The sequence below is a fragment of the Octopus bimaculoides genome, chromosome 16 (genome assembly GCF_001194135.2).
Source record: "Octopus bimaculoides isolate UCB-OBI-ISO-001 chromosome 16, ASM119413v2, whole genome shotgun sequence".
In the NCBI taxonomy this organism is placed as follows: domain Eukaryota; kingdom Metazoa; phylum Mollusca; class Cephalopoda; order Octopoda; family Octopodidae; genus Octopus; species Octopus bimaculoides.
Window position 1 is genome coordinate 53,843,888 of NC_068996.1, and position 14,313 is coordinate 53,858,200.

General features: G+C 34.9%; 1 protein-coding gene across 3 annotated transcripts in view; it reads left to right on the forward strand.

The window, feature by feature from the left end:
- LOC106884151 (nidogen-1-like) overlaps positions 1-14,313 on the forward strand; it is a 217,012-nt gene that overhangs the window by 134,146 nt on the left and 68,553 nt on the right. For 2 of the 3 annotated variants that reach the window (XM_052973775.1, XM_052973777.1), the window contains exon 6: positions 5,424-5,447. The exons of the other annotated variant lie outside the window; for it this stretch is intronic. In XM_052973775.1, coding sequence (XP_052829735.1) covers positions 5,424-5,447 — 24 coding nt within the window. The remainder of the gene's footprint in view (positions 1-5,423; positions 5,448-14,313) is intronic. 3 annotated transcript variants of the gene reach the window in all.

A 14,313-nucleotide genomic window follows, 5' to 3' on the forward strand; every position in this document is an offset into this window, starting at 1 on the left:
GTATATATGTATCCAAAATTAGAGAGTTAGCTAGGAAACATATGTAGCCTAGATTTTATTTACTCCATTCCCTAATTCTGGGATTTCTATTCCCATACACACCCATCCCAGTTGCTAACCATGAACTAAAAAATAACTTTTTTTCAACTTCTCAAACTTTGATATAGGAAAAACTTTTTAACCTTCTCCATCAGTAAACCACTATTCTTCCTGAAAGTTGCTTTTTTTTTTATACCTTTTATGGATTGCTTGCAGCTTATTAACTTCCTACACCTTGATCCTTAGATTTTACCATTACATATTGCTATACATATGTGTGTGTGTATGTAATCAACAGTAACTCGGGGTTAAACAACACACACACACACACACACACACACACACATACACACACACACACACACACACACACTTGCATATTCATCAACACACATGCACACTCAAACTCATTTACACTATTTCTGAATTTGATTATCTAACTCAGTGATTCTCAGCTGGGGTCCAAATAACCCTTGGAGAGTCACATAACCCTTGGAGAGTCACATGACCCTTGAAGAAGAGTCACATGACCCTTGAAGAAGAGTCACATGACCCTTGGGAATCCATATAACATTTTGCAATAAAATTGGTTATATTTCTGCAATGTACAAAATATTAAAAAATTTTTTTAATACAATTCCTAATAATCCCCTTTTTCTATAAGCTTGAAATCTTGTGGGAGGGGACTAGACAATTACATCGACCCCAGTGTTTCACCATTACTTAATTTATTGTCCCCAAAAGGATGAAAGGCAAAGTTGACCTTGGTGGAATTTGAACTCAGAACAGGCGAAATACCACTTAGGAATCAACGGGCTCTGTAGGGATCAAAATGGCTGTACATCCAGCGAAGCATACCGGGTTCATTTCTCTCAAGCCTATGCATTTCCTCGGCTGATGCAGCCCATGCTTCACTGCCATGTAGCATAGCTATTCCTACCAGGCATCATACAATCTACCATTCACTCTGAGAGAGAGGCTCCGAGGAGTAAAATAGGGATGAAATGTCAGGGTGAACCTTTAGAGTACAAGAAAGTGAGTGTTAAGGGGAAAAACAAAAAGTGAAGTGGAATGGTTGAGGTTGCAAAAGTGTGGGATGGTTAGAGATGGGGAGAAGTGGAGGGGGAAATGTAATCAAAAGCAAGAATTGAGGAGAGGTTGATAATAGATAGATGGAAGTAAGGTAGGAAGAGTAGGTGATGACTGTAAAGATTGGAAAGGGTTGAGAGGTGAAAGTAGTGAATGCTGGAAGGATGACTGATGATACAAATGAAATGGGAAAAGAGAAGATGACTAGACAGATCAGAAGTGAGTGAGAAATAGCAAAATAGTAATAATATAGCAGACAGAGGAAAAATGAGAGGGAGATAACATGTGCATGGGTAGGTTGTATGAAAGTGAAGGGAGAGGTAGATGTACTGCTGAGGTAGACGTATGTTGGTTGAGAAGGAGAGGTAATTTCATAACATAGGAATGTGATCAGTGGAAAATGTGAGTGGAGAGGGACATTATGAATTATGGAAGATGCTTAGTTAAGTAGTTGAGGTAAATGAGAAAGACAACTGATATTAGAGAAATAGATGCAGTCTGCAGTTATGAAAGTAATGGTTGGGGCAGTGATAAAGAGATGATGGGTGGTGAAGAAGGTTTGAGGAGGAAATTGGGTGAGGTGTGCATATCATAGGCAATTTCTACAAATTGGGTAAGGTTATTTCTCTGATGGAAGCAGAGATTCATCTGTTTCCCTTCTTACTAAAGCTTGCTAGTTGACTTTAAGGCTCTTTGATTACAGGTTTTTGTTTTCACACCTGGAATTTTATTTCTAGCTACCTGATATAATTCTCTGCTGCCTCTATTCTTCCAATTTTTCCAAGCCCATCACTTCATTTTTTATAGTCCTATCTGCCTTATTACTGTTCCACCATGTCATCTTTGGTCTGGATGTAACATTACACTAGCCACAGTTTTGGCCTGCAACCCTTAGCAGGTTGTCCCCTGGGAGCTGCCAGTTATCCTCTATGTTAAACATGTCTCTCACTTCCTCTTTTTCATCAAATATTTCAGCTTGTATTTCTTCAAATTTCTGACTGATCGTTGGATCTTTAGCTTCCATATCCTCTTTTTCCAAACAGGTTTGTCTCAGAATCCTTTTAACTCTAATTCTGAAGACACTAACCACTAACTTATGTTGGGTTGTACATTCTTCACATGCCAAGGATTTTGCATTTAGAAGAATCTGTATATCCTGTTTTCTGGAGACAATCTAGTTAATCTTGTTTGTATGGCCACCAGATTGATAGGTGATCAAGTGACTGACTAGTTTCTAGCATGTCTTGAACAATTAAAGTTGTACATAATTAATTATAAACGAAACAGATAAGTTCCAAATCTTTTGTGTACACTGAAACAAAGCCTAAATGAATAAAATTCTAGTAAAGACAAAACAATTACCAAAGTAATTTGTTTGTAGAATATTTGACAAGAAAGAGTAAGAGAGAGATATGTCTAACAGAGGATAAATGGAAGTTCCTAGGGGACAGCCTACCAAGGGTTGCAGACAAAAACTGTGACTAGGGCAAAGTTTCAAACAGACTCAAAGATGATGTAGTGGTGGAACAGTGAGGTTAGTAGGGTTAAAAAAGCGAAGAGATGGGCTTGGAAAGATTTGTTTGTGGTCATCAAAAGCCATGTACAAAATAATATTTGAAGTGTAAAGGACTGGCAGGATCGACAGAGAGTCTTGGAATAGCTTAGTTTAGTACTTTCCATGTCCTGTTTCAAATCATGTTATAATCACCCTTTTATGAGCAGCAATAACCGGAGCCAATCTTCCTTGTCTAAACTCTTCTCTGAAATTGAAGACTTGTGGCCATGTTAAATTAATATCTACAATAGGGTAAATTTACTTGTAGGTAACGTTTTAATTTCTGTAACATTTTAATTTGTCAAAGCAACATGTTTCCTTTAATGAATACATTTTATCGACACAGCTGTGTCAAATTTTTAGCAAGCTGCCAGAATTGTTAGCATGTTGCACAAAATGCTCAGCAGCATTTCTTCTTGTTCTTTATGTTCTGAGTTCAAATAGCGCTGAGGTCAACTTTACCTTTCATCCTTTCGGAGTTCGATTAAATAAGTGTTAGTTGTAATCGATTCCAAAATTGCTGCCCTTGTGGCAAAATATGAAACTGCTATTATTATTATTGAACACAACTGTAATATCCTTTCTCCTGTAGGCACAAGGCCAGGAATTCTGGGGGATGGAGATAGTTGATTAGATCGACCTCAGTGTTACACTGGTACTTAGTTTATCGACTCTGAAAGGATGAAAGGCAAAGTTGACCTTGATGGTATTCGAACTCAGAACATAAAGACACACGAAATACCGCTAAACATTTCGCCCAGCGTGCTAACGTTCCTGCCAGCTCGCCACCTTCAACACAAAACTATAATATCAAGTATGTTCATACTCAGCTTTAGAAGCTTTGATTGAGCAGACCTATGAACAAAACCATTCCATTCACAGCAATCTTCTCTTATGTTTTTAGACGTAACACACCCAGAACTACATTATTCGATATCGTTATCCCTTTTTAAGATACTAAGATATTTAGCCATTATTTCTAGCAGATTGAATTTCTACGTAAGATACACGTTGAAGCTGTCACAGGGACATAACTCTATTAAAGAAAATCAGTTATTTCCCTTATTATGTTCTAATCTAGGATTAAAGAGTGACTTAGCTCCGCAACATTAATCCTCCCAGTTCTGATACTCTTGTGACATTACGCGAGATTCAACATTACCTAACCTTTTTATAGATCATCTAAAATTAGGAACAGTTCACTCTAATTGCTATTATCGACTTCTCTCAATAGATACTCATAAAATTATTTTTTCTCGTGCACCCTAATATAAATACCTACACAGATATACACACAATCATACATAATACATACAGCAAACACATGTATGCATATATGTACACACATATATATTACATACATGCATACAAATGTACATGTGCACATACATACATACATACATACATACATACATACATACACACACTTTTCTATTCTAGGTACAAGGCTCAAAATTGTTGTGGAGTGGGGGCAGTCGATTAGATCGACCCCAGTACGCAACTGGTACTTAATTTATCGATCCCGAAAGGATCAAAGGCAAAGTTGACCTCAGTTGAATTCTCACTCAGAATGATATACCGCTAAGCATTTCGCCCAGCGTGCTAATGTTTCTGCCAGATGGTCGCCTTCATACATATATTACACGTACATACATTATATACATGCATACAAACATGTGCACATACATACATACATACATGCATACATACATACATGCATACATCATATACATGCATACAAACATACATGTGTACATGCATACATACATATGTTATACACACACAGATACATACACACCTATTTATGTAAACTTTACTGTAAACTCTTAAGTCAGTACAGTACAGTTTAATTTAAATATTTCCAAGGATTTCACATGAAGCACTCTGCTTTGAGTACTTGCTTAATTATAGCAGCAACAACTGTAAGCTAATGAAAGTGATTATGTAACTCCTATTCTTGTGTCATACATTAATTGTGTATTTGTTTGTTTGTGTGTGTGTGCTTGTTTGTATGAGTTTGTATTTCCACTCATTATCACGTGTGTTTGCCGATTGTATACAATGGCCTTGCTGTTCATGTGGTTAGTGCTGTTTGCTTGCATTCCATCCCAAGATAATGTCTGGGATTCTTACTATGTCTTGACATGCTTTGCAATCTGTGCAAAGAAAAGACTTATTCATTTGGTGGTGTTTGTTTCCGGTTCTCTACACAATCATATCATCTGAGTTGTTTGTTATTGTTTGATAGACTGGGAAATTAAAACCCCACTTGGAAATAGGAAGGGCAACCAGACAGAGTGAAAACTATTCCTTCAATGTGCTCTCACCTGACCTATGCAAGCATAAAAAAGTAGACCGTAGATGATGCGATGACAATGACAACAACGATGAAGATATGATGAATATTGCAGGAAATCTAAATATATATCATAAATGGTTGGAATTTCATTTGCTGTTTGTAATGCATTTATCCCTCATTTCTTTGATGAAAAACCATATTCTAAATCTCAGAATATATCTCCATTCATAACACAAAATTATTTTACAAAATTTTATTTCTTTCAGCTGACTTTTTTTTATTTTGAATTTTTAGTTTCCCAAGTTTTTCTAGCCTTTATTTATTCTTTTCTTCTTCAATGATGTTTAGAAATGTTTGGTAGATGATCAATTAAATCCATGCTATATGTTTGGTAGATGATCAATTAAATCCATGCTATATGTCTGTATTCTCTTTCTGTAGTCGACGGATCAGGATCTGACAATTGTAAGTATCCCAAGATATCTACAACAGTGTTGTTGAATGAAAATAATCACCTGTTAACTTTGCATTTCCGGTTTTTTATTTTTATTTATTTATTTTTTCATTTAACATTTGCTGCATCCACATGAATATGCTTCCAAAAACGGATTTATATTAATGAATGTCTTTAAACATAAACCTATGCAGACATCCATCTTATATATTTATATTCATAGTTTATAAATCATTTATAGGTAGGACCAATAAAAAAAGTACTCCTTCCAGGCAGAGATAAATAACATTTAATATACACAACTACAAAAGAACTACTAATAGTTTCATGCCTTAAGATACATTAAATTGACAGATTCATATAGATTGCTCAGAGCTACATAGAATGCTTTATAAATCTGACAATTTAATGTGTCTTTAAGCGTGAAATAATTAGTAACTCTTTTGTAATTGTGTTTATTAGATAGTATATATATATATATATATATATATATATATAATAATAATAATAATATAGATTTAATCAAAAGATTAAATGTGGTACTTAATGTGAATTTTTGTTGCTTATCTTCAAATATAAATATATGTTGTAGAGGAAATTTACTTCAGTCAGTCAAGACACTGAGCTGAAGTAAGGAGTTTCCTTGCATGCTGATGCATCGATCCCATTAGTCAATCATTTTGAATCCAAAATATCTCTGTATGTTTGTGTTTACAAACAAGAGCACAAAAAGTATAGAACACTCAATGCAGAAACAGAGTGAATATTTATTATTGAGGTTATGCATACACACATATATATATACACATATATGTATACATACAAGCATGCATACCTGCATTATCTTTCACCCTTTACACATGTACATGCATGCATACACACATACATAAAGGCATGCATGCATGCATACATGCATACAAGCACATACGTGCGTACACACTCTGGGGTGGTATCCAGTTTATATACAATATGAAATAATAAGTACAGAATAATATAAAGTCTTTCGTTACTGTATTTCTGTTGAAATGCTTTGTGTTTCTTTCAATTAATTTTAAAGATAACAAAGAATTTAGTAAAATAACTTAGTTATCATTCAGCTAGTGTTAGGAACATAAATTGTGACTAAAGTTTGGTGGGAGATTTTAATTCAGAACTTATGAAAACAAGACATTTGTACTACAAAGCCTACAGAGCCAGCAGTGATTCCAGGTGGGTTGGTATCAAAATGGTTAATGAACAGGATTTATTCCTCAAATATCAATTTGCCTCAGTCACATTGTTGTGCTGTTCTATAAAGCAATGTATTTAAGTTTGTTTCTGGAGAAAAGCTTTGTTGTAAGTAACTTTGCAACACTATGAATAATGCTCAATGTGGTTATGGACAAAGGGAAATGATAGCCGGAACTGAAAAAGAATGCCACAATGTACTAAACATAATAGAAGGGAAACCCAATTTGAAATAGGTCCACAATGTAAGTTGTTGTGTTGGCTTTTGTAGCAGGGTTTGAGTTCAATCCCCAGTAGAAGTAGCAATGGAAAAAACAACAGGAGTTATGACCTAGGGGGACCTGATTTCCTTAGGGTGTCAGAAGTACTACTAACAAGTCAAAGCACCTGTTTAATGGGAGTTCTTCCTCTGAAGGTTTCCCATACTGTTTGCTCACCCTGTAGTGAGGGTTCTACTCCCGGCACTTATCATTATTCTTTGTTATTGTTTCAGATAATAGAAACATTGTATCCAAAATTCTTGACTAAGATTTCAATGACAACATTGATTTCATTTCCTTTGTATGAGAATATTTAATCTTCAGCAAATTAATGCATGGAACTGAATGCTTTATTTTGATTAAGCTAGACAAATTCTTCAAAAGCCATTACTTCTACTGATTACAGTAATCCCTCGACTATCACACGTGTTACGTTTCAAAGCCCCCCACCCCGGCGATAGGTGAAAATCCGCGTAGTAGAAACAGTACTGTATATCTATTTTTATTATTTTTATAATTTGTATATATTTATTTTATTATAAATACAAAACAACACCACAGAGGAATCGACGTAAACTTAAATAATAAACCGCGATGGGTGAACCGCGATATGACGAACAGTTTGATCCAAGGGAGGTAATTTAAGTTATATCTGGGCAATCTTAAGATCAGAATTATTTAAAATTTATGAAGAATGTTGGCATTTACTGTATGGGACATTTTAGAGTTGTATTGCCAACAGTGCTGAGTTTTTGCCCTTGTCCACTGTAGTTGTTTCTGGAGCGACGTTTTAGTGATGGCCACTCACCATGTGAGTCCATACAACATGATGCTGTTAGGAAAACAATATACATCAATCATAGTGTGAAGTGTATGGTTAAGAAGTTTGCTTTACAAACCATGAGATCCCAGATCAAATCCCATTGCAGGACATTTTGGACAGATGTTTTACCAGAGTTTTGGGTTGACCCAAGACTTAAGAATGAAAATTTGGAAGATGGAAGCAGTTCAAAAGCCCACTGAATGGAAAGTACTTCTAATTGAAAACTCTGTCCTTGTCACACACTGTTACATTTAACCTGCCAGAGAATCACATAAAGGTGTACCTGCTTCTAGAATACTCAGCCACATCACACATTAATTCATGTGTAGATAAGTATCCAATTGATAATCTAGACCAGTAGTTCTCAACTGGGTCCATATAAGATTTGGTGGTGGTGGGGGTCCATGCAAACAAAATAGTAAATTGGGGCTCTACAATAATATTTTAAGGGCTCCGGAACAAATTTCACTTTAGATGTATGTATTGGTATTTATTGCAAGAAACAGCTAGGTTTCTTTCTTTAACATTTTCCATAGTTCAACCTACAGAAGGGAACGTTTGAAAACAAAATAGCAATTTTGAAAGAAATTTCTATAAAACTAGATTTTAAACATCAAATAGTTATGGGGTCCACCAGAATAAAATAGTAATCAAAGGGGTCCAGAGATGAAAAATGGTTGAGAACCCCTGCTTTAGATGCTCATAAAGGAAAATTCACAGGAAATCCTATTACATACTTATACACATATACATTAATACATACATCAAAAAGAAAAGAAAAACGACAAAGTTCTTTCCTAAGTTTTATAAAATTGGTTTCCTAGATTCTGGGGATTTGAATATTCCCCAAATGAATGGGATTCTGGTACAATACATTGTTACTCCTTTTTACCAGCTGAGTGGACTAGAGCAACGTGAAATGAAGCATCTTCCTCAAGGACACAGTGCATTACCTTGTCTGGGAATCGAAACCATGGTTTTACAATCATGAGTCCAACACCCTAACCACATATCCACATGCCTCCACGTAATACAAACATGCACATAAACATGCATGCATTCATATATACACATACAAATAGCTATATCTATTTGTCTGTCTTTATATATTTGTTTATACAAAATTCATACATTCATGTCTGTATATATATATATATATACACATACAAACATAATTCTACACACATATACACATACACACAATAAGTAAGACATTGTTTCTTGGACCAGAATACAAATATTTCATTAAAAATTAGTGAGTAAAACAAGATTTATAGTCAACCATTTCAAAATTTACTAAAATTATATTGGTTGTAATCAGTGGTGCACTTGGTTATATTGCTAACTGTGCAAGTGTTTGATGGTTGTCTCTTGTAGTCCAAGAAAAATGGTTCTGCAATTTCTTTCTAAATGACCCACAAAAATGATTCGTTTATAATGATCAAATGTATGTGTTTTACATTAAACTCACTCCTGCCATTAAATTTGACATTACCTGAACAAGTGCCCAGTGCATGGTGTACTACACGTCAGGCATCAAAGTGATAGCAGAGTGAAGTGAAATGAAGAGTTTTGTTCAAGAACACAGCACATTGCCCAGTTCAGGAAGTGAAACCATGATCTTATGATAGTGTGTGCAACACTTGAACCACTATGTCATGAACCTTCACAAACTGTAGAAGTAATAATCTGGTAAAGCTAACGGTTTTAGACAATGAAGAGATCCTCTAACATGTATTCTACAAATTTAGTCTATAAACAGTGGAAATATGCAAAAGTTTTTCTAAGATTTAACTGTAGGTGCCAACTATGGTTAGCATTTAGGTTCTTGTGGTCTAACTCAAAGTTACATCTTTCATGGAAACAATCCATTCTTTACTGCAAGAACTCAAAGAATTAAAAAAAAACAAAACAAAACAAACATATTTATGCAAACACCTTACAATCACACTCACATTTACGCACGCATGCACGCACACATGCACACACACACATTGCATGAAATAAGTTATTTCTCCATGCATTGAAAAACGATGATATATAATTTAACTCTATAACCAGTTATATTGAGTGTTTGCAACTTTGATATATATATAACTTGTTTGTGTGTGTGTATTTATATGTGTTAGCATGTATGTGTATATTTTTCCAAATGTATATATATATATGTGTGTATATGAATGTACACATATAGAAGAATGTATGTGTGCATGCATGTATGTATGCGTTTTTACAGCTATATGTACCTTTGTTCTAACAACACCAGAAGCAAATGAAGATTTGATGTTTCATCTACTTACATCTTCAATTAAGAAATGTTTGCATGGCTGAAAGCATGTCTACAACAGATGCATGGCAGCAAATAGAAAGTTATACTTTCAATAGAGAAAAGCTATGGTGATGTTACTCTTTACTCTTTTACTTGTTTCAGTCATTTGACTGCGGCCATGCTGGAGCACCGCCTTTTGTTATCTGTTTGCATGGCTATCTTCTCTGATGATGATAAATGAAGAATAATCAATATAAAACAGATATGGAGAGGATGAATGGGAAGTTTGAATGTGGAAAAGTTAAGGAGGCATGGATTATTGTTGTTGCAGTTGTTTAATTTCAATAAGCAATGCAATGTTTAGATCCTGAACTCCCAATGGGCCATGCTTCTGTCTGCTATGCAAACCATGATGAAACCTCTGGTATACATTTGTTGGTTACATCTTGTGTTCTTGTCCTGCTCTATTTTTTAAACGCAGTCTGGTTATCTGTGTTTGATGGACATAGTTTAGTGTTGAGATATGATTATAATAATAATAATAATAATAATGAAATTATTGTGTATAGTGCTCAGGTGCACTGCAACTCATCAAAGGTGTTATGTACAGTAGATAGAATTATGTAGAAAAGTCAGGAAAGGGAACAGTGTATGAGTTATGATATACAGGTGTGCATGCGTATGGAGGGGGAAAGGGAGATATCAGGTGTAGTGTTGGCGAATTTCAGGAAGCATGAAGGTTTTGAAGGTTTTATTAATCTTAAAGGTTTTAATAGTCTTGAAGTCTTGGTTCTTGACTGCTGTGGATATTTGTGTGTGTGTGTTTGCATGAAGAAGATAATTGCAAAGGAGATCAGCGTATATTTATTAGCCTAATGAGAAACTGTAGTTTATAGATGGATTGAGGATTAAAGGGACTACTTATAATTAGAATGATTTAATTTTTAGTTTGAATTTTTAATGTGTGTCAGAAAAAAATTGTGAGGGTAGATTTAGTTCAAGGAGATATAGTTCTGATTAGGGATGGTCAGATTAGGAAGAAAATCCATGACAAAGTAATGCTGTAAAAAATACATGGTTTTGTTTGACAAGAAAGGATCTAATAAATAATCCAGTTAGTTTTAAGTACTCAGTAAGGATAGCAATTATCAATATGTAATTAAATGGAAGTAGAATTACCTGTAAGGTAGGTGGGAAGGGTGTAGGGTTAGGGTTAGGTGTGATTAGAAGTTGAACTGCAAATATTTTGACTTTGAATTAATTTTAAAAGAGAAAGTTTTAAAGAAATGGGCCTGAAATTTAAAATTATTTAACTTGTTATTAAGGGAAAGAAATGCTAGCAGATCTGTCCATTTGTAGAGGAAGTTTATTGCCATAAGAGCAGGGTCAAAGACATAATATATGGAAATGGTAGCAGTTAGTTTTGGTGAATAGTTTGGTGTGAGATTGAAATGGGGAAAACAAGGAAGGGCTAGAATCATAAATATAGCAAGGCATCGTAATTGTCAGTTAAACCTTTTGATGCTATATTTTTGGTTTTAAATACACCTTTTATATTTTGATTAATTAAAAAAATCACAATGGTACAGGAAAAAAATTTTTGTCATTATCCAGTTAGTACCTAAGGTAGCATGTTGGCAGAGCTATTAGCAAACTGGAGAAAGTGCTTAGTGGCATTTTGTTCATCTCTATGGTTAACGTTCATATTCTGCCAAGATTGACTTTGCCTTTCATCCCATTGAGATTGATAAAACAAGCACCTGTCAAGTACTGGTGTTGATGAAATCAACTGGCCATCTTTCACAAAATTTCAGACCATGTGTCAATGGTAGAAAGAATTACTGTGCTAGCATTTAGAACATAAATTTACATGAAATTTTAATCGGAAATATTAAGCAAGGAGACTTTAAAATGGAAAGTCTGTTCCACAGAACCAATGGTAGTTTCAGGCAGGTTGGTATCAAATGAATTAAAGAGCAGTTTTTATGAAGGATATACAATGCTTTAATGTTGATTCTTTATTAACATATTTAAATCAATGTCTACAGTTCCACATGAATGAATTTATTATGTGCATGGCTGCACGCAGCTTATTCTGTCACTGGCAAACATAACTTTCTTCTCTGAGCTGTTCTATTCACAATTACGATATTCATTTCCTTCACCTTTTTCCTTGGACACAGCTGCATCTGGAACCAATATAATAGCACTCATTACATGAAATAACCACATTTCTTGTGAAAATATCACAAACATTATTCTCCGTAATATTAACTTGGATTTTGAGTTTCTTGGATGGTTTTTATAATTCAAACTTTTGCTTACTGCGATGCAATGCATGGCAAGAATAATTCTATTTTTATATTATGAAATTATATTGATGTAGATACATATTGCCTTATAATCTCAATGATTTCAATGTTATTTACAGTAATCAATATATTTTCATTTGTATTCAAATACTATTGCTATTATTTTTAAAAATTATTTTTTTTCCCTATCAAAATCAGAATTAAAATACATACACACACACACACATGCGTATACACACACGTGGACAAACGCATGCATGGACAAACACGCACACAAGGACAAACACACGCACATGGACAAACACATACACATGGACAAACACACACAAATGGGCAAATACATACACGTGGACACACACAAGTGCACACACACACACACACACAAGTGCACACACACACACGCACACATGTGCACAAACAGACAGACATGTACACACATACATGCACACAACACACACACATACATGCACACAACACACACACACATGTGCACACAACACACACACATGTGCACACAACACACACACACACACACACACACACACATGTGCACACAGCACACAACACACACACATGAGTATATTTACAATCACTGGGTTGTAAGTTTCCCCACATGCTCTGAATGAAACATTCAGCTCTTGATTAGCTTTGCAACTTCTGCTGATTAAAACTATAAAAAAAAGTGTATACTCATGCTTTGAGATCTACATTTCCTATTTGTCTCACCAAACCTATGTCTGTCTGTCTGCTCCTTGCAGAGCTTATCCTCTTTGTGTGCGTGTAATTGCTGTTCCTTAGCGTGAGGTCATAAACGGCTTTTGAGCCCCGAAAGTCATTTAAAGAGCTGATAACAAATATTGCAGCAATGTCTCTCTTTCAGTATTGGCTCCCTTTCCTGCTTTTGTTTAATAGGAATGTTCAACTGCCATTTCAATCAGCCACATGACTTGCAGGTTTTTTGGCAAACATGGTATAATTCATACACACACACACATTTCAGTGTTTGTATGCATTATCTGATTTAATTTTGAATGTTTCTGCTCTTGCAGTGTTAGTGAAAAGACTTTCTACTTCTGGGATAGATATTGGCTCCCTTTCCTGCTTGTTTAATAGGAATGTTCAACTGCCATTTCAATCAGCCACATGACTTGCAGGTTTTATATATGTATTTATGTGTACACACACACATCCACATGTATGCGTGTGTGTCTGTGTATATATATATATATATATATATATATATATATATATATATATATGTACACTGAGACTTAGTTCCTGCTTGCTTTGTGAGATGCCTATGACAGTAAGCTTTAGCCAGTCTGTTTGGCCGATTGCAGTTTCCTCCACTCCAGTTGAACAGGTCTTCATGCAATTATTGTTTTGCCTAGAATGGCCAGCACTAGTTGATCTCTTTCTGACTTCTTTCATTTGGTGTTCACATCAATGCAGTCTTTGCATACAAGGTGACCAGCAGGTGCAAAATGTGACCTGCAACTGTTGCGACTCCGGATTTACTGTGTGGAAGGATTAACTTGTATCTAATATATATATATATATATAAGTGTATGTATGTATGTATGTATGTATGTATATCAATCAGTTTCATTTCTATATTTCTTGTTAATAGAGAAAGAGCCGGACTCTAACATAGATTCAAGGCTCCTTCATTGGAACTTTTATCAACATCATCTAGGTATTTGTGCATATGTGTGTGTGTGCAGTATTTGGTGTTAGTGTATGCGCAGATTTGTATGTTTGTTTTATGGATGCGTTTTTATGTCTAGATGCATGCATATGTATTTATGTGCTAAATTTTTGGAAAGTTTTACATATCTTTACAGTTCCATTGATGGCTTGAATCTGTAGTCTTTTAATCAGCCTTTTTCTTTCAGGTTTTGAGAACCCTAATTTTTCCAGGTTTTTGTTGAGGCAGTTTGTTACATATCCCAATGCTCCAACAATCACGGGTATGAATCTCAACTT